Here is a 17,653-nt window from a genome sequence, read left to right on the forward strand (position 1 = left end):
ACTGGCCTTGTCACTGAAGGCAGCCTCATCCAGCATCAACACCAGAATGTAGGTCTTAGAGTCAGATAATCCATCTCTATTGTTTCATAGCAGTTCTCCAGGTCAAAGAGGGGAACAAGGATGACGTGTCGTGGTCTCGTTGCCTGATGGTCATGACAGGTTGATCGACGCCTCCTCATACACATGACAGCCACCGGCCACTACAAGCATTACATAGCATTTGAGCACTCTTGGCTGAAGATTTACCTAAGCCTCACCCTAAGACTGATCTTAGGATCCTTCCTGTCTCCGAAAGGTTGTCGTGGTTCACCGCCGCAAACCTCCCTCAACATCACCAACTTCAACCACCACAACTCCCTCACGTCTTCAACACGATTCTGAAGCCATGAAGACAGAAAATTTAGGCGTGCTAGCGCAATGGCAGCGCGTTGCTTTCCGGTGGCAAAGGCTCCAGGTTCGAGTCCTGGGTACGTCGTGATCCTTTCCCTTTAGTGGTTGGTGATCTTTTTGCTTGGTGTTGTGGAGATGGCAACCCACACACAACGTTTCACAACCCACCTTATGCCCAATCAACTCTATTTATGAGTCTAGTTAAGTGTTGGCAAACTGGGTAAAGCCTGAAGAAAGGAGATTGTTGGAATTCGGCTTGTTGTGAATCTGGCGGGTCTGTTGATCCTTGCGTATGCAGTTCTCTAGGGTATGGTTGGTCCACGGTGAGGGTCAGCTTGTTGACTATTAACACGATGGATAGAGTGTAATTCTTGATTGACTATGACATGAAAGCCTGGGTATGACTTTGGGTTTGTCTCGTATAGTGTTTGCTAATTGTTGGTTGTGCTGAACAAGTTGGACAATGCTTCACAACTCAGGCACCTAGTTAGTCAGTCACTGCAAGTTGAACTTTCATGTTGGAGACATCTTCCTCTTTTGATCTCGAATACTCGGCTTCAAGTGCGCAAAAGCAATGATCACAGAACCTGTGCTCAACTCGGAAAGATACGACACAATCAACTGCATCTCAAAGTTCTGGGTATCGAATGTTTGGGATATCTATTAACGTAGCACACATATTCCCCATGATTACCATTACGACCCAACGCCACAACCGCAAACCCATTTTCCACACTAAGCATAGCGCGCTGGCGTTTGAGCAGCAGCAGCCATCGGGGCCGGACCCTTTTCATTCACCTGAGGCAACGCCCAGTTCTGCATGGGGATAGGTTGTCCCTGGTTCGGCGTAGGCGGACCATTACCCTGCGGCATCTGCTGGAAGCCCTGGCCCGCGGGCCCCCAGTAAGGCGGAGCGGCGAAAACCATGACAGGGGCACGGCGGTTGCGGTTGCGTCTGGACATGTCGATACAGGCAAAGACGAACAGGATGAAATGGGCGATGAAGACTAGGCAGGTGAAGATGGTCATGGCGATGATCTTGGGGCGGATGCCGCCGTACTGGGTCTTGCAAGACTGGTACTCGTCGTCGTAACGACCATAGCGAGTGGATTGGGGAGAACATTCGCTGTAGTCGTCGTTGAAGATGGCGCTGTAAGTAGCCTGCATGCCGCCGACGATCGAGGTCATGATCCAGATGATGAGCGAGAGGGCGATCTGGACACCAGGGTGGATTCCGGACTTGAACTTGCGCAGAGCACGGGTGAGGACCTCGACAATATCGCAGACAAGAGCAAAGACGAGCTGTAGAGGTTTAGCGTGAGGAAACAAAGAGTAAGTGTTGGGAGACGCACGATGGGACCTGAAGTGATGCCTAGGACATCCAAGCCCATAAAGTCATCCTCATCTTGTCCGATAAGGGAGAATGCAAGACCCATGCCGACAACACAACAGACCATGGAAGCACCGTGCAATGACATCTTGGACACCATCCAATACTTGGTCTCCACCAGCGGAGGAGGCGTCCACTGCTGCTGGTTCATAAACACGGGCTGTTGCTGGCCATTGTTCGCGGGTTGCTGTTGATAAGGCGTAAAGACCTGACCGTAGGAGCCAGGATACAGTTGGAAACCCGTCTGCGTCTGGGTTGGCGCGTTGTTGGGTGCCTGCTGCGTGGGAGGAGGTCGAGTTGGAGCCGCAGTGGAGGACGATGCGATGGCATCATCAGTCTGAGTTGAAGATTCGGGCGCCATGATGAACTGCGATAAGCGACTTGAACGATGCTGGAGAAAAGTAAGAGTCGAGTTTCGTGGAGTGATCGTGAAACGTTGATCGCGATATGGACGAGGAAAGCACACGCGCAGCGATAAAGAGTTAATGAATGACTAGAAACGAAAGACTGTACGACCGCCAACTAACGCAAGGGATCAAAAAGAAGAAACTCCCACGAGACACACCGGGAGCAGAGATTTATTTAATGCTTCTTCGCCCCCCCTCCCTCTCAACCCCAGGCAAATCCTTCCATGATATTAGCGTTGTGTTGCACCTCCAGAATTAAACTAGATGCGCGTCGGGGACCCTTGCCCCCTGTGATTTTAGCATGCTGGTTGTAATGCTTGATTGGCTCGCGATCCTTTGAAGGGGGTCGTTGGTGCCTTGGTGGTGTTCAAGGGGCTTGTCGGTTGCGGGAATGGCGCGGTCTAAGGCATGATAGGATGGCACTGTTAAAAGGAGGTGAACAGTCTAGACAGACAAGACATTCTCTGCTATTCTGATGCCTCTCGTGAAGTGTAGTGTTGGTACATGATCTACTTAGCGGCAGCTCAAACAAGCCTCATTTGAAGGATCTCACTTGAAACGCCCCAGACTCACAGCCGCAGCCCGTAACCAACAAAGTCGTACAATGTCCAGGTCGCAGTTAGAGGACCCAATTAGAGACTAACAAGACTGAGCTCTTCCTTCTCACGGTTGCACGGCGGTCGACCATCGCCTAGACCTTTATCGACCCGTGCTCTTTTGGAAACGATCGACACACGCCTAAAATTGGACCAGGGGCTGGGAAGAGAAATCGCCGAGGCGAGGACCGTAGGGCTATGCTTTGTTCACTTCATCTGATTGTGGTCGTATGTCCACAGTGACTCACGAAACTCATCCTGCAGCTTATACGAAGTCTTGTTAGTACCAACACCAATATCCTTCATCACTCTATTCCAGACGGTGGCTGTGATTGCTTCTCGGCCCAAAATGAAGTGGTCTTTGCCAAGAGCTGTAACCATGTCGGCTCACAGACGCTATGGTCGCATCCTCTGTGCCGACCGCAGCATAAAAAACAACACCACACCTCCCACATCCCGTCACGGTTGGATGGTTCCCTATCGGGAAATCGCCGACATCTGGCGGTAACGAGATTTCTAGTGCCAGACGTGTGGGTATCAAATCTACGGCAGTTTCCTTCCATCCTAGCTTGACCATCTTTTGCTCTCGCGCATATTCGCTTACGACCTATACATACATATCCAACGCGCTCGTCTATTCTCTCTGCAGGACAACCAAGAGACCCATGATGCCCAGCATCACCGTCTTGAGCCAAGGGTGCTCTGACAGGAGGATCGTCACGTATCCAACAAACGGCATGTATGCCACTACGCTGCCAATAATATCCTTGCGCTCCAGGTAGTCTTGTCCCTTTGCGTACAGCTCGGTATCGTCCGACAGGTTGTTGTCGCCCTTTGTGAGAAGCTCGGCCGTATCTCTGTAAACTCGTCAGTCGCTGCGTGCTAGCCTTGTATTCGTGCCTTCGTACCCATTGCCAAACTTGCGCACTACACGGTGCACAATGGGGATATCCTTGTCCTTGACATTGTAGACCACCACCTCTCCAACCTCAGTCTCGCGCAACAGATTTCGATTCCACAGGAAGAGAAGATCACCGCGCTGGAACGCAGGCTCCATAGAGCCAGAAAGGACGACGACGATCGGGGACGGCGAGTCGGTGATGACGGAGAGACCCTTCCACATCTGCGACTGTTAGCACGTGTACCCAAGCGCATCGTCACGACTCACCATAAAGGCAGTGGAAAGGATCAGCGCAAAGTTCATGAGCTGCGCGGCAGCTTGCCGCGGGTTACCGAGACTGGAAAGCATGGCGACGGTCGTAGAGCGAATGGATGGAAGCAATGAGTGAGGATGGGAGCTTGACAACTCCGTGTTGAATGGGGACAGACAGGCGCTTCGAAATGGACATGTGGCTCATGGGAGCTCGAGTGCACGGGCCAGAGTGAGAGCGAACAGTTGGGGCGTTTGAGGCTTGACACTGTGGCTGGTGAATGAATCGCCCCCACATTTTCAGGGACGTTATGGAACGCCAGGTGCCGGCAGAAGCACGAAAGGTGATGTCATGACAGCAAGAGGAGCACGAGAGCGATGTCATCGGCGCAATTGGCGAGTGAGAAGTGTGGTATTTAAAGGACGTCTTGTGATCGAGGGACCTGTTTACTCATTTACTTGATCTTTATTCTTAGCATCAATACAGCACCTTTACTTGACGAAACGTCTTCAACATCTCCAAAATGTCCGACAACAACAACCAACAGCAACCGCAACAGCAGCAGTCTCAGGGCTCTCAGCCTGGCCTCATTGGCAGTCACTACCAATACGCCAAGGGCGCTGCCGAAGTAATTGCCCATCATCTCTTTCAGGTTGCCTCCTACTGACTTTGACCCAGGCCACCGTCGGTGTTCTCACTGGCTCCCACGCATGGAAGGCTTCAGGCGAACAAGACAAGGCAGCAGGTCTGGCCGCGTTGAAGAAGGTTGGAGAGATGAGAGAGCAGCAAGACCCCAACCATGAGCATGGCTACGGCAGGGCCGAGGAGATTGCAGGCAAGGTCACTGGATGCCAGGGCATGGAGAGGGAAGGTCACGCCAGCGTTCAGAAGAAGGATTAGGCTCGAAGCATTTGAGAGGAAGCCAACGTGTGTACACTAGTGATACGAGACGATGGCGATGAGTTGTGCTATCGAAGATAATGAAGTTGAACATTTCGCAACCTAACCAACAAAGGCTTGAACGAGTTCACGCAAACAGTCTCAACAACTGAACCAGGTAGTCATCAAACATGAATGGGCCCCTTTATTCTCCGTTGTCTTCTTCTTCTTCTTCTTCTTCTTCTTCCTCCTCCTCTAAGACTGCCCTTCGCGACTGCCAAACATTGCTAGGCGGGAGTCGAGGCACCATGGACGGCAGAGGTGCACCTTCTCAAACCAACACTCACCACCTTCCCTCTCTTCAGCCTCAACATGTGTTTTCTTCACCACCACCTCGACTCTCTTCCTTTCTCTCCTTTCAACCCATCCATCCTCTCTTCGATTGTCCGTCGTCTCTCCTCTGACGCCTCACTGCCCACCTATCTTGCCTCGTCGCTCCTCTTGGATCCACCATCACGCTATCAACATCATCTGCTCGTCTGCATCACTTATAGCATCTTTCGCATCCCTCCTGCTCTGTCTCGCTGAGCCTTCACCATGGACTCAGCTCCTCTTCTCCAAGGCGCCAACGGGCTTCCAGGCCCTGGCGTGATGCAAGACCACGTAAGTCTTGCCATGATGGAAACCCAGACTGCCTCACTGACTCGATGATCTCGACAGCCCGCCTTCCTCCGAGCATGTCATTCGCCCTGGCGGTTCATTCCCCAAAACGTTCTCGTCATCCTCCGAGGCCTGGTCCTGGCAGCTCTGCTTGCCATGGGCATTATCATCCTCAACTACGAGATCAATGAACCGAGCGAGTTCTCTGACTGGCGGATCGTGTTCGACTTTGCCAACATCAGCTTCTTCTTTACCTTTCTGTACCAACTGATCGCCTTTGTGAGTCTTCCCCTTCGATTCCTTCGTTCCCAACTGACCCTTGATCTCAGTCATGGACCTTCACCCACCTGTACTATCCCCACTCTCACCACATCGATGGTTTCGAGGGCATCGTCATCCGAGCCATGTCGCTGCCGAGGCACATGTCCAGCCTCCGGAAGCAATTCTACTTTACCATGTTTTACACTACGGCAGTGGTCTTTTCCTTCGCGAGCTCGGTCATCTACTTCTTCATCACCCGCCAGCATGATGACGATGATGCCGCTGGTGAACCCCAGCCTCCCAATCCTCCAAACGGCACTATGATCTGGGCAGGCTCCGTGAGGGCTGCCCCGGAGGCACCATGTAAGTGATGATGTATTGCATCTCTCTGCCTTGTGCTAACCTTCAGCAGTGAGCGACATCTTTGATGATGGATCACTTCGCGCCTTTGTCATCCTGGCCCTGTTCGTGATCGCACCCATCATCAATGTGATCGAGATCCTTTGGCTCAACAGCATTCGACGTCCATATGTATGTTCAGCTTTGACCTCCGTGACAAGTATCAATACTGACTGATGATGCAGGCGATTGGACTTCATCTGCTCGGTCTCATGGTCAATGCGGCTATCTACCTGGGATGGGCAGCCTTTGGCCATCTCGTCACCAACTGGTATGCCTTCTTCTGGCTCGACAAGGGAGAGGTTGGCTCGGATCAGGCAGTGACTCTGTACTCCATTGGGTTTGTGTTCTTGGCTCCTATCAGTAAGTACTCCTTGAAAGCGGCCAAACATTGACGCTGACAATCGGGCAGTGTACATCTTGATGCAAGGTTTGGTCGGCATTCGAGAAAGCCTGACACGATCGCTGTCCGAGGCTCGTGCCATCGCCGCTGCGCAGGAGGCGCTTGACAACTGATAGTTGTGCGGCATGGGTAGATGGAGGAGAGGGGAAAGCTGGTGAAGAGGTGGATGTCCATGCACGATAGTCAGTAGTGATTTGTTGGCGAAGAATGATGGACTCGGCTTGGTACGCTCAATATGAGCCAGGGTGTTGGATGCATGCATATTACAAATCCTCTTAATACCCTAGAAATTGACTCGGTTCTTGCAGACGTTGAAGCATCGTGCAGTGACGGTTGAAATGGCGGTTGAAATCGGACCGTTGCAACGGCTACTACATGCTTGAACCTTGCTTGACTTGATGGAGCGCTGAATATGGCCGAGATAGGTTCATGGAATGAGTCAAAAGTCGAAACGAGGCGTCAAACGTGACGGAGCTCGGGTGCAGACTTGAACGACCGTGAATCTGTACCAAAAATGGTGGCTGCGTGAGGCATGTGCGAGAGCTTGGGACTCGTCTACACCATCTTGGGCGCCGGCAGGTTGGGTAGAATTGACCGAGTCACCAATCAGACATGGGGCCTTGATTTGCACAGATGATCTGGCTTGGTAGCGTCTTCACGGAGCCTGACGATTGGGTATCAGGCTGGTGAGCCGGTGACGCGACGGGCGGGCGCTCTTTAGAGTCTTTGGATTGTCGAGTTACACTGAAGGTGGCTGCAGAGAGTGGCAAGAAGGTGGCCATGGTGATTGGAGATGAGACGAGACGAGACAGGTTTGAGATGAGGCTGTGCAGATATGACTGGGATAGACTAGGATAGCTACTGGGAAGTGTCAAAGGCGTCTCTACAGTAAAAGAGAGAAGATGACGAGTCAGGCATGAATTCGGTCGAGATCAAGTTACTGTACAGGGATAGTCATGATGGAGAGGAAGCCAGGCCGCGCCGCTTAATTTTAGCGAGACGAGCCGAACCCAAGCTTTGGGATTTGGGTCTTGACTGGGCTTGAAAATGAAATAGCTGGACCTATCAGAGAGGCTCTGTAATCGACGAGACTGACGTGGTTGCAGTGGGTTGCCTGTTACTGGAACCCCGCGGTGGACTAGACAATGTGAATGGCTGGGGATGGGCGGGAGTGAGGGCATCCATGGATCCATCCATCCACCAAGAATAGTTAAATACAGCTCACCTCCCCCAAACCCCCGACTTCCTCTCTTTCTTCCTCCCCCCCACTCGCAACTAAAATCAGGGTCGCAAAGCTTCATCACGAGGATATCGTCTTCAAGGCATATTCTTCCGCCCGGGCCCTCCTTCGTCAATCTTTTTTTTGTTGCGCTTCACACTCTCTTTCTCTCTCTCTTCTCCTCTCTCCTCTCTTCGCTCATTTCGTCACTCTCTAGCCAAGTTCGATCGAATACAAAAAAGTCAGCCGGGGGAATAGACAAAAAAACAACATCACTCTTTTGACGTGTCCTTGTTCTCCCCTTTCTTTCCTCGAATCTCCCGTCACGAGTTCACTCTTTAATTACCAGAACCTCCGAAAACAAACCGCAGCCATGTTCAAGCGCTCAGTCCGGTCGCAAGACCCAAACCGCGTCGACAAGTCTGCGAGACTAAAGAGATCGGGCTCCCACCGGGACCATGTCAAGATGTCGAAACTGCAGAGATCGCTCAACGAGCGGGACACGACTCCCCAGCAGCAGCAGCAGCAGCAGCAGCAAAAGTCCCCCGCAGCCGCGCCCTCCCCCTCGCCCATCGTGACCCTCACCGTGGGCCGTGACGGCCGGCTCTTTGCAGCGCACGAGGATGTGCTCCGCCAGTCGCCCTTCTTTGAGGCTGCCTGCCGCGGAAGCCCCTTTGATGCGCAGAGCAAGAGAATCTCCCTCCCCGACGAAGAACCCGAGGTCTTCTCGGCCGTCCTCGAGTACCTGTACAAGGGTGACTACTACCCCCGTCTACTCCACAACAGACACCGAAACTCTTGGGAACTCGAGGACTACGGTCGAACACCTCAGTCATCCCCCAACCCCGAAACCGGAGGTGGCCGCGCCGGCGAAGCCTCCGTCTACCTGTCCAGCCTGGGCGTCGAAATCCTCCGCGACACTGTCATCTACTGCGCCGCCGACCGCTACGGCCTTGAAGAGCTAAAGCGCCTGGCCCTGCGCAAGCAAGGGCTTCAGGCCGGCATCGACGTCGCCACCATCCTGCGGTCAGCCCAGTACGCCTACACCCACACCCCAGACTCGGACAGCCGCCTGCGCGCTCACTACCTCGCCCTGATCATCCGCTGTCGCAAAACCTTTAAGCGGAGCGGGACCATGCAGGCCGAGATGGAGGCGGGCGGCAGCAAGCTCTTCTTCGACCTGTTTGTAGCCATGTGCAACCACCTGGACGATGTCATCGACGTCAGCAATGCTCGGACGCCAAAGACTGTCTGAAGGTGACGACAAGAACGAACGAACGAACCACCACCACCACTGTACACATACCAAACACTCAGGCCTCCAGATGCGCGTGTAACTCGTCAATTTGGATCTCTGCTGGAGGATGAGTGCGGAAACAACAAAAAAACACGGAGAACCAAAAAGGAAACAAACCACGAAAAAAAGGTGTATCACGATGGGAATTACTCAAGCCGGCGTTTGGATTCTTTTGCTTTTAACGCTCCCTCCTCATCAGATTGAAACGTCCTAAGGAGCTACACGAACTCCCCTTCTTTTCACGAGGTTGGCCGACCGAAATTGTCTGATTTGAGAAAGTACAAGAGCTTGAGAGGATCTAATGACGCCCGGCAACACAACGAGCCCACCATCCTCTGCTCCCTTTATTGTGTGTTACATCCTTGGTTTACTGTGCGTTGCTTCTTCTGCGCTCGTCTTTTTTTGCTTTGATACCCATTACACTTTGCGGCACTGGAACAATGTTTACTACTCTGGCGTTTTTATGGTCTTTTTACGGACTGGGACTGGCATCTTGACTGATTGTCTGGTTCCTACATTCGCTTTTCAGAGTTTACTTGGGAAGAACCCGGAGCTTTGCTTGCCTTTCTCAACCCGCGAGCAATATCCAAGATTGAAACCCTACTGATTTGCGCCATCTTGGTTTCTAAACGAATGGATCTTTTTGGAGTTTAATTGTGTTTTATTGCGGTTCTTGCGTTGGGCGTTTCATTATGCTTAGACGCGAAACGGATAACAAACTCTCCTACTCACACCGGGCTTGGGGGGCCCAAAGGCATAATCACTCTACTCTCACACGCTTGATTGCGTGTGCCACGCCTTTTACGCGGCTCCCCTTTGGTCCTGGTATCCAGAATGACACCTCCTGTTTTTTTGCTTTCCCTTTGTTTTTGATGGAGAAAAAAAAAAGATCCCTCTGCATGGTCTTGGGGGCGATGGACAACAACTCGCCGAGAAACGAAGTTATGATCTTGATGATTAGAAACAAACAATACTTGATAGGATCGTTGAGCGATCCTCCCTGGCGCTAGCTCCGTCAGGGTCCGAGGTAATGAGAAATTCGGCCACCTCAAATTGGTTTCCTGTTCTGATGCGTGATGTGTGATGTTGATGTGCGATGCTGATGTGTATTCTATGGTTTGTCTACGAATGGACTACTCAAGTAGACTCCCACTTGACCTCAAAGTTCTCAAACTTGGCTTCCAACTCTTCCTTAACGTCCTTGTTAGGTCGTGCAACTGCAGCACCGATCTCAACCTCCCATCCATCCTCACCAAAAGGCCAGCAGAGCTGTCTCAAAGGCACCTTTTCACCAGCATCATCAATTCGAGAGATCCACCAACACAGCCCAAGCACACTCTTCTCCCTCTCGATAACAATGGTAGCACTCTTGCCACCGCTCTTGACAGCAGCCTCGTCCTTTTCAGGCACAGGCGCAAGACTCCAATCGCTGAAGTTATCGCAGCCGACGGTAGCGAAACGAGGGTGGTTGTTGAAGTACTCGATACCAGTCTTGATCCACTTTTTCTGGGAGCCCGGCTTTGTGAGGGTGAGTAGGAGACCGGCTTGGTCGTACTGGTGGGTGTAGGTCAAGGTGAAGGTGAGAGTTGCTGAGATGAGGCTTTGAAGGGGACCGGAGGAGTGGGTGCGCGAGGGAGCTGAGATTGTTAGCGTTGAACGGTGTTGGAGTGGTGATGTTGGGCTTGGTGGTGAGGGGCATTGAGGGGTTGCTCACCAGTAAAGACATCATGAGAAGGAGGCTGCTTCCAGATATCACCACCAGGCTTGGCAGAAACAGTAAAAGGGGATTCCATCTTGTAGGTCTTTGTTTATAGGTGTATGTGGTTAAAAGTCAAAAGGTCTACGGAGGAGGTGTAGATGTGAATGTTTTACTCGGAGGATTTATCGCGGGGCAGGGTCTGACGTAATTATAGCACCGAGTCTCAGACTGCCATCTTTTCTCCGCACTGCGTGACTCGGCCCACGAATGTTGAGATTGATTGGTAACAACACGGGTATTTGAAGGAATACGATGCATTAAAAGGTCTACTTGAGCGGGTATGAGAGTGCGTGAGGGAGTGCGGATGCCGGGCCGGAATGCCGCTGTGACTTGAGTGAGGGGAGCAGACTGTCATGCGGGTCAATGGACAAGACGAGACACCAGGACGTACAGCATAAAGTAGCGTTAATTGCCTTATCCTCCCCCAAGAGAGGCTATGAGAATGGATAAATTGACAAAAAGCAAACATGGAGCTTAAAGCCTTGATCCTGTTACCTTTGTATTCTTATATTTGAGAGGACTTGGACCGGTATTTACTTGCGAGTTGAGGTTTGGTGTCCGGCTTATTTCTTCACCTGCGTGCATGTGGAGGAGGAGTTGAGCAGAACGCTGAATTAGGAAATGATGCGTACTTCCAGAATGGGATATTAAACCAATCCTTGGATGACTACGATAATCAATTAAATGGCCTCAGAAGGGACGAAAATGAGATCAAATTCTCCACATTCGGAGTCTTGTTTGTCGCTGCTTCACTGATCATGGCCTTAAGTTGGTCTGATGGCCCACCAGATGGCTAGCAAACAGACAGCCACGACATCGTAACGTCAGGCGGAGGTCGCTGAGGCAGAGAGGTTATCGCGATAGCGAAGGGAAGACGCGTTTCGGGGAAAGGGTACACGCAGAAAAATCGTGGGCTACAATGGAGTAACGTATTTCTCCTTGCTTGGGCGGGACTGCCAGAGCATACTAATCTTCACTGTTGAAGCACTATCTGAAACTCTAGTAAACCATGTGGGATCAGGTTAATCCTTTATCTCAATTATGGTGAAAGGAAGAGACTGACCATAACCGCGCCCAATCGAAGACCACGCGCAGGCAACGAGATCGGAATCGATGGTCGAGTGGGGTCACTCCCGGCCTGAGTCACGGTGTCCCACGAGGCGGTGCTGGTTCGAACACCGGAGAATGTTGTTTTTTCGCGTGACGTGCCAACTCAACAGAACAAAAACCTTGTTTCTCTGTTATCTTATCTGCAATTTGAAAACTTCCGGCAATCAAAAACACAGAAACGACTCGATCACGACAATTTCGCTCGCAGCGCTGAGGGGTCGTTTATCCGCAAAGGTTGGTGACGAGCAGAAGCTGTACCGCGGTTTAGCCGCCACTCTCAGTCCCCAGCCCGAGATTGATCTTGAATTCTTTATTTCGGTTTCTTCACATCTTCAACATGTCGTCCTTTCTTACGCCTCCAAAATCCGGGCCTAATGGCCTACGGCCAACGGTGAAACCTCGATTTGCGAAGCCGAATCCCGTCCGGGCTATGCGGGAGCGAGAGGAACGCCGAGCTGCTGCCGCCACCACTTCCTCACAGTCCCTTCGAATCAACGCCGTCAATCGCAACGCATCGCTCGCTGCTCCGAACCGCCCGCAATGTCCCAACAAGTCATGTCCGAACCCGAATGTCGTCGACGGCACATGCCAGACATGTGGTCGTATCGCTGACGACAGCAACATCGTTTCCGAAATCACCTTTGGAGAGTCGTCCAACGGCGCTGCGGTTGTCCATGGCTCTTACATTGGAGCTGATCAGGCTGGTGTCCGAAGTATGGGACCTGCGTTTCGAAGGGTTGGTGGATCAGAAGACAGGGAAAAGAGCATTCGAGAGGCCAAGAGTTTGATGCAGGGATACGCACAGCAGCTCAACGTCGGAGAGAGCTTGATCACGGCTGGAACGCAGGTCTTCAAGCTCGCCTCGAGCGCCAACTTTGTACAGGGTCGCACTCTCGCCAGTGTCGCCGCCGTCTGCCTATACGCCGCTTGCAGAGCACAGCCGCCATGTAAGGTCATGCTTATTGATCTGGCCGATCTGGTGCAGCTCAACGTCTTCAAGCTTGGTCGCATCTTCAAGAAGCTCAACGAGGTGGTCCCAATCGGCAACGACGGTCTTATCCCTGTGTACCCTGAAGATCTTATCTGGCGGTTCGCGACAAAAATGGAGTTTCACCAAGAGACAGCCAAGGTTGCTGAGGATGCTGTTCGCTTGGTGAAGCGTATGAGTCGGGATTGGATGGTCATGGGTCGTCGACCATCTGGTATTTGTGGTGCTTGTCTTCTCATGGCTGCGCGAATGCACAACTTTCGACGGACTGTGCGAGAAGTCGTCTACATCGTCAAGGTCACCAATCACACCATTCAGAGCCGACTGCAAGAGTTCAAGGTCACCGAATCGAGTCGAATGTCGGTTGAGGACTTTTTGAAGCAGGATTTCCTGGAAAGCTCACACGATCCACCTTCATTCTACAGAAACACCGAGGAGTACAAGAAGACGTTAGAGGGCAAGACCAAAAAGCGCAAGCGGCCATCGGCAGACTTGGAGGGTGAGGAGGGCGAAGACGCGCTGGCTGACAAGATCGATCCTCGACTGATTGAAGGCGGTGCCGACCTGTCCAAGGCCCCGGTCGTAGAATATCGCCGCGACGACGACGGATTCATCATTCCACCCATTCCCTCAAAGATTGCGAAGGACCCATCGCTGGTTAACAGACTAAATGGAAACAACGCGACAGACGACCAGAACGAAGAAGCCAACGTGGAGAATCTCGACAACTTGGTTGAAGAATTCGGTGACGCTCTGGAAGAGGAGCTGGAAGGAGATGCTCGAATGAACGAAAAGCAAAAGGGAAAGCCTCAACTGCCTATCAACGAGGAATGGGAGCAGGATGAACAAGAACTAGAGGGAGTCATCGAAGAGATCTTTAACGATCCTCTGACATACGAGCACGCCATGGCCTACTCGAATGCCGAGCAGCGAGCGCAGATCCACACCGTCTGGGCATTACAACAACGACCTCAGAAGGAAGTGTCCATGTCGGCGGACGTGACAGAAGACGAGTTTGCCGACGACCCCGAGGTCATCAATTGTCTTTTGTCGCCAGAAGAGGCCCAGATCAAGGAGATGATTTGGGTCAACCAAAATAAGGAGTGGCTACGAAAGCACCAAGAGAAGGTGTTTCGAAAGAAGGTTGAAGCAGAGCGACCAAAGCAGACACGAAAGCGACGAAAGAGAGCCAGGATGGGTGAAGGACAGACAAGCCCAGCCAGTTCAGCAGCCGAGGCGGCTGTCAACGTCGCCAAGGATCGCGCGTGGTCCAAGAGGATCAACTACGACGCCATCCGCAACATTTTCGACATGCCCAACGTCGGAGGACCCGGATCAGAAGCCACAAGCCAAAAGACGAGCGTCGCTGGTAGCACCATGGGCGGCGACGACGCAAGCGAAGCAGGCAACGAGAGTGTGGTTGGCGATGAGACAGAGGCTCCTCAGGAGGAAGAGGAAGAGGAAGAAGAGGAGCAGTACGACGAAACACAAAATTACGGCGATGGAGAAGAGTTTGGTGGCGGAGAGTTTGAGGGTGGTTACGATGAGGATGATCCGGATATGGATGCCCAGTATGGACTCGACGACGAGTATGCTTGAGCTGGAGATATACCCAGATTAGAGAGATAGAGGCAAACCACACGCCCAATATGGTTAATTAAAAAAGGTTAACATTTGAGATGGGTTCTTGTCTGTGACTGGTCTATGACTGATATCCTTCACAACGATGGACCGGTGGCACTGGAGATTGAACGTCCCCTCAACATTGAACATGTATCACCCCAACTTGGGATCGAGACTGATCTAAGATTAGATATAAGGATCGCTTGTTCTTCTATAACCTTGTGAATATCTATAAAATCCTTAGAATGGGTCGTTCGGCTGGCTCAGTGTGGTCGGACTCACGAGAGAAAAGGCCCCTTGCCCCCAACCCAAGTACATACGACCACATCTGCTAGAAAGCTCGGGATCCCGTCCGATCTCCCATCGATAACCCAGCAAGAGTTGGATTAGTAGCTAGGTCGGTGACGACTAGCGAATCTCTAATGTTGTATGTCTTTCTTTTTGTATCTTTTGCTCCTCGTTGATGTTCTTGTTATCCATTGCTCATCGCTTCACGCTACTTGTGGGATCGCTCATCCTTTTTAGGGGGAACGTGAGTTTAACCAAGTACTTGATAAGATTAGACCAAGCATTGGGCATGATGGCTTGATTGTGTGTAAAACTGTATTTATTTGACTGGGTTGCCTTGGTCTGCCCTCTGGGTATGCTATGATGTTAAATTAATTTTCAAGATTAGACCAAGCGGACAGATGTTGGCACGCATGTCTTGAAGATGCTTCCCCGATCAGATTCAGCCAGGGCATACTCGTGAAGGTCAAAAACACCGATCCTTACCATGTCCCCTGAGGCGGTTGGTGAGACAACAAGACCTTGGGATCTGTAGAGACCTCTGGATGTGTGGAGGAGTAACAAGGAAATATCACCCCCAGAGTTGTTCTTCTTTTCTATTATGTCCCTCATTGTTTGTGCATCCTCCTCTGTGTCGGGGAATAGACGAATGCCCCAACTCTCATCGTTGGGTCCACCAGGTCGAATCATCAGTGCTAGGCCTGGAATGTTGACACATTCGCCAAGGCGACGCTTTTTGGCCTCGATAATTATGTGTGCGTCTCTAACACTTCCAAAGGGCAACTTTTGATGCACTAGATCGACAGAGTAGCTGCGAATCACTGCCCTATCTGCTGGCATTATGGGGTCGCCGTTAAAGTCGAAGCGGTCGTTGTGTAAGTGGTTCCAGATGGGACCGTCGATAGCTGCCCACGACCATGAAGGTGCCCTATATACACTCGCGCGCCGTGATTTAGCTGGGTCAATTGCATTCCAACGGAGCTGCTCAAGGAAAGAGGTGCTCTTTGCCAGGATTACAAACAGCCCTGCAATGTAGGCTGGCTTCTCCCCCCGGTCCTTGGAAATGTTCCACAGATGAGCCACCAAGGCCGATATTGCGAGGAGCTTGTCACCGGGAACGCCTATGTGACGGGCAGTGTAGTCCATCACGAGTTGCTGCCACTGGTTTGCCGTCGGGAGCTGAAGTGAGGCCCCGATGGGATAAATGTTGTCGACCAAGGACTGTATGTTCCCTGATACCCTGTCTTCCATGGCGACGAGCTCCCCGCCGCAGCCGGATATCGAGGTTGAGCAGGACCAGTAGAGTTGTCTTTCAGAGTAAATTAATATCCGCCGTGACAGTAGCGACTCCTGCATGGTCCATCCGCGTGTCGTTATCGGCTCCGGTGGTGCTTTGGCTTCCTTCAATAAGTAGACGTGGCCTTCGTCAGTGCCGTTCTTATTCCGCAGAGGTAGCTTCAAAGGTCCAGTAGCAAACTGGTGACTCTTTCGACGAAACAGAAATCCCTGCTCGGCGCTGAAGGAGGCGGCAGCGCAGATGGTGACTGTGGCGCTGCCGTAGTAGGTTTCCATTCGAGAGATCTCAGCTGCCTTGTCTTGGTCGCTGTCCTGTTGGATGCAAAGCGCATCAACCCACAAATAACGAAGGCCAAGTTTCTGAACGACACGAACGGCATCCTGAATGGTTTTCGGAAGCTCTGAAGGGGAGAAACCGCCGTAAAGATGTTGGCTTTGCGACTTGGTCAGCGTCAGTGATTGCGGGCCTCCCCAACAGTACGAGAGTGCTGCGAAACCAGATGAACAAAGGACGGCTTGTTCGTCGCCCGACAATGTGTCGACCTTGATGACTTTGATGCGACTTCCAGCTCCAGCTTGGACATCTAGTAATCGAGATGGGATGTTGGCTATGTCGGTCTGCTCGCTGCTTAAACCTTCGCCTATGCTCCGCAGCCGGATGTCCGACCCATCTGTCAAACGCTCACGACATCGTCCGTGCCTTTCTCGACATGTATCAAGGCACCGGCGGGCAAAGTCCCAGCTGGCATCAGAGTCGACATTGGACTCGTAAGGACGAGAGTCGATGAACTTGGAAGCTCCGTCGCCAGCCATTGCCCACATGCGCAGCTCGCCTCCCGTGAAAGAGTGTGATGCAGTTGAGATACCCCATGAGATATAGCAGTTGGCAGGAACTCCATCGAGAGAGTTTATTGTCCCGCTGAGATGGAATTTCCCCATAGTGAATAGAGATTGTATCGTGTTCCAGCTGAAGTCATCCTCTAACATATAGAGAACATGTTTGGGGGAGCCGAGAGAGTCGAGGAGAAACACATAGAGCAGACAGCCCGACCGGGCAGCAACCACAGCGTCCTTGAGTCCATACTGGAGCGTAGATGAGTACTCTCTGTGGACTTGATTATCGTGAAGCATCCCGCATTTACCGCACGCCCGATACTTGGGGCTTACAACCGGGCCTTGGCCTGACCATCCACATTGGCAGTGAATCACGGTATGTTCTTGCCCGACCTCAACGACACTATCTCGACAGTGCTCGCATGAGTGTGGATTGTCAAAGGTGAGTAGCTCTCTATCTCGGGCTTTCGCGTCTTGCCCAAAGGTTAGGCCTAGCTCCCTAAGCAGTTTTTCGATCTGGCCTTCCTGAGCCATTTCGCTTGGGTGAAGCCGTGGTTTCATTGCAAGGCGGATATGATTGTTACCTAAGATGCAATGAGTAAGGCGGAATACGCTTACGAGAGCCAGGCTGGATAACTGACAAAATAAGGGCTGGTTGGAGGTGTTTTCGCTGTCGAGAACTTGTTTTACGGACAGACAGAGG

The 17,653-nt window shown here is 51.9% G+C and overlaps 8 protein-coding genes across 8 annotated transcripts; 4 read left to right on the forward strand and 4 right to left on the reverse strand.

Annotated features, from left to right (window-relative positions):
- Nucleotides 1–1,086: 1,086 nt before the first annotated feature.
- Nucleotides 1,087–2,141, reverse strand: NECHADRAFT_94095 (uncharacterized protein; the record flags this gene model as incomplete). The annotated part of the gene is made up of 3 exons (XM_003042177.1): nt 1,087–1,125; nt 1,189–1,692; nt 1,743–2,141. 3 exons carry the CDS (start codon nt 2,139–2,141, stop codon nt 1,087–1,089), a joined length of 942 nt encoding a protein of 313 aa, XP_003042223.1.
- A 1,276-nt stretch (nt 2,142–3,417) lies between these two features.
- NECHADRAFT_94096 (uncharacterized protein) lies at nt 3,418–4,032 on the reverse strand (the record flags this gene model as incomplete). The annotated part of the gene is made up of 3 exons (XM_003042178.1): nt 3,418–3,640; nt 3,692–3,906; nt 3,952–4,032. 3 exons carry the CDS (start codon nt 4,030–4,032, stop codon nt 3,418–3,420), a joined length of 519 nt encoding a protein of 172 aa, XP_003042224.1.
- A 401-nt stretch (nt 4,033–4,433) lies between these two features.
- Nucleotides 4,434–4,938, forward strand: NECHADRAFT_61577 (uncharacterized protein). Its single transcript, XM_003042095.1, has 2 exons — nt 4,434–4,562; nt 4,613–4,938. The coding sequence occupies exons 1-2, from the start codon at nt 4,458–4,460 to the stop codon at nt 4,832–4,834; spliced, it is 327 nt and encodes a 108-aa protein (XP_003042141.1). The 5' UTR covers nt 4,434–4,457; the 3' UTR covers nt 4,835–4,938.
- A 472-nt stretch (nt 4,939–5,410) lies between these two features.
- NECHADRAFT_42516 (uncharacterized protein) lies at nt 5,411–6,642 on the forward strand (the record flags this gene model as incomplete). The annotated part of the gene is made up of 6 exons (XM_003042096.1): nt 5,411–5,476; nt 5,534–5,752; nt 5,803–6,097; nt 6,147–6,265; nt 6,319–6,500; nt 6,564–6,642. The coding sequence occupies 6 exons, from the start codon at nt 5,411–5,413 to the stop codon at nt 6,640–6,642; spliced, it is 960 nt and encodes a 319-aa protein (XP_003042142.1).
- Nucleotides 6,643–8,221: 1,579 nt separating this feature from the next.
- On the forward strand, nt 8,222–9,010 carry NECHADRAFT_94098 (uncharacterized protein; the record flags this gene model as incomplete). The annotated part of the gene is made up of 1 exon (XM_003042097.1): nt 8,222–9,010. One exon carries the CDS (start codon nt 8,222–8,224, stop codon nt 9,008–9,010), a length of 789 nt encoding a protein of 262 aa, XP_003042143.1.
- A 1,179-nt stretch (nt 9,011–10,189) lies between these two features.
- NECHADRAFT_42618 (uncharacterized protein) lies at nt 10,190–10,845 on the reverse strand (the record flags this gene model as incomplete). The annotated part of the gene is made up of 2 exons (XM_003042179.1): nt 10,190–10,689; nt 10,767–10,845. The coding sequence occupies 2 exons, from the start codon at nt 10,843–10,845 to the stop codon at nt 10,190–10,192; spliced, it is 579 nt and encodes a 192-aa protein (XP_003042225.1).
- Nucleotides 10,846–12,297: 1,452 nt separating this feature from the next.
- On the forward strand, nt 12,298–14,394 carry NECHADRAFT_1589 (uncharacterized protein; the record flags this gene model as incomplete). Its single annotated transcript, XM_003042098.1, has 2 exons — nt 12,298–13,408; nt 13,496–14,394. Coding segments are annotated over 2 exons (2,010 nt in total), but the record flags the coding sequence as incomplete, so codon positions are not given.
- Nucleotides 14,395–15,204: 810 nt separating this feature from the next.
- On the reverse strand, nt 15,205–17,484 carry NECHADRAFT_81177 (uncharacterized protein; the record flags this gene model as incomplete). Its single annotated transcript, XM_003042180.1, has 1 exon — nt 15,205–17,484. One exon carries the CDS (start codon nt 17,482–17,484, stop codon nt 15,205–15,207), a length of 2,280 nt encoding a protein of 759 aa, XP_003042226.1.
- Between the last annotated feature and the right edge of the window lie 169 nt (nt 17,485–17,653).

This window comes from Fusarium vanettenii (assembly GCF_000151355.1).
Source record: "Fusarium vanettenii 77-13-4 chromosome 6 genomic scaffold NECHAsca_37_chr6_2_0, whole genome shotgun sequence".
NCBI classification, from domain to species: domain Eukaryota; kingdom Fungi; phylum Ascomycota; class Sordariomycetes; order Hypocreales; family Nectriaceae; genus Fusarium; species Fusarium vanettenii.

Bases quoted from the DNA above. Each gene is read 5' to 3' on its own strand.
- NECHADRAFT_61577 (XM_003042095.1), top strand. From the start codon at position 4,458: ATGTCCGACAACAACAACCAACAGCAACCGCAACAGCAGCAGTCTCAG. The intron at 4,563-4,612 runs GTAATTGCCCAT...ACTTTGACCCAG, and splicing joins ACGCCAAGGGCGCTGCCGAA to GCCACCGTCGGTGTTCTCAC.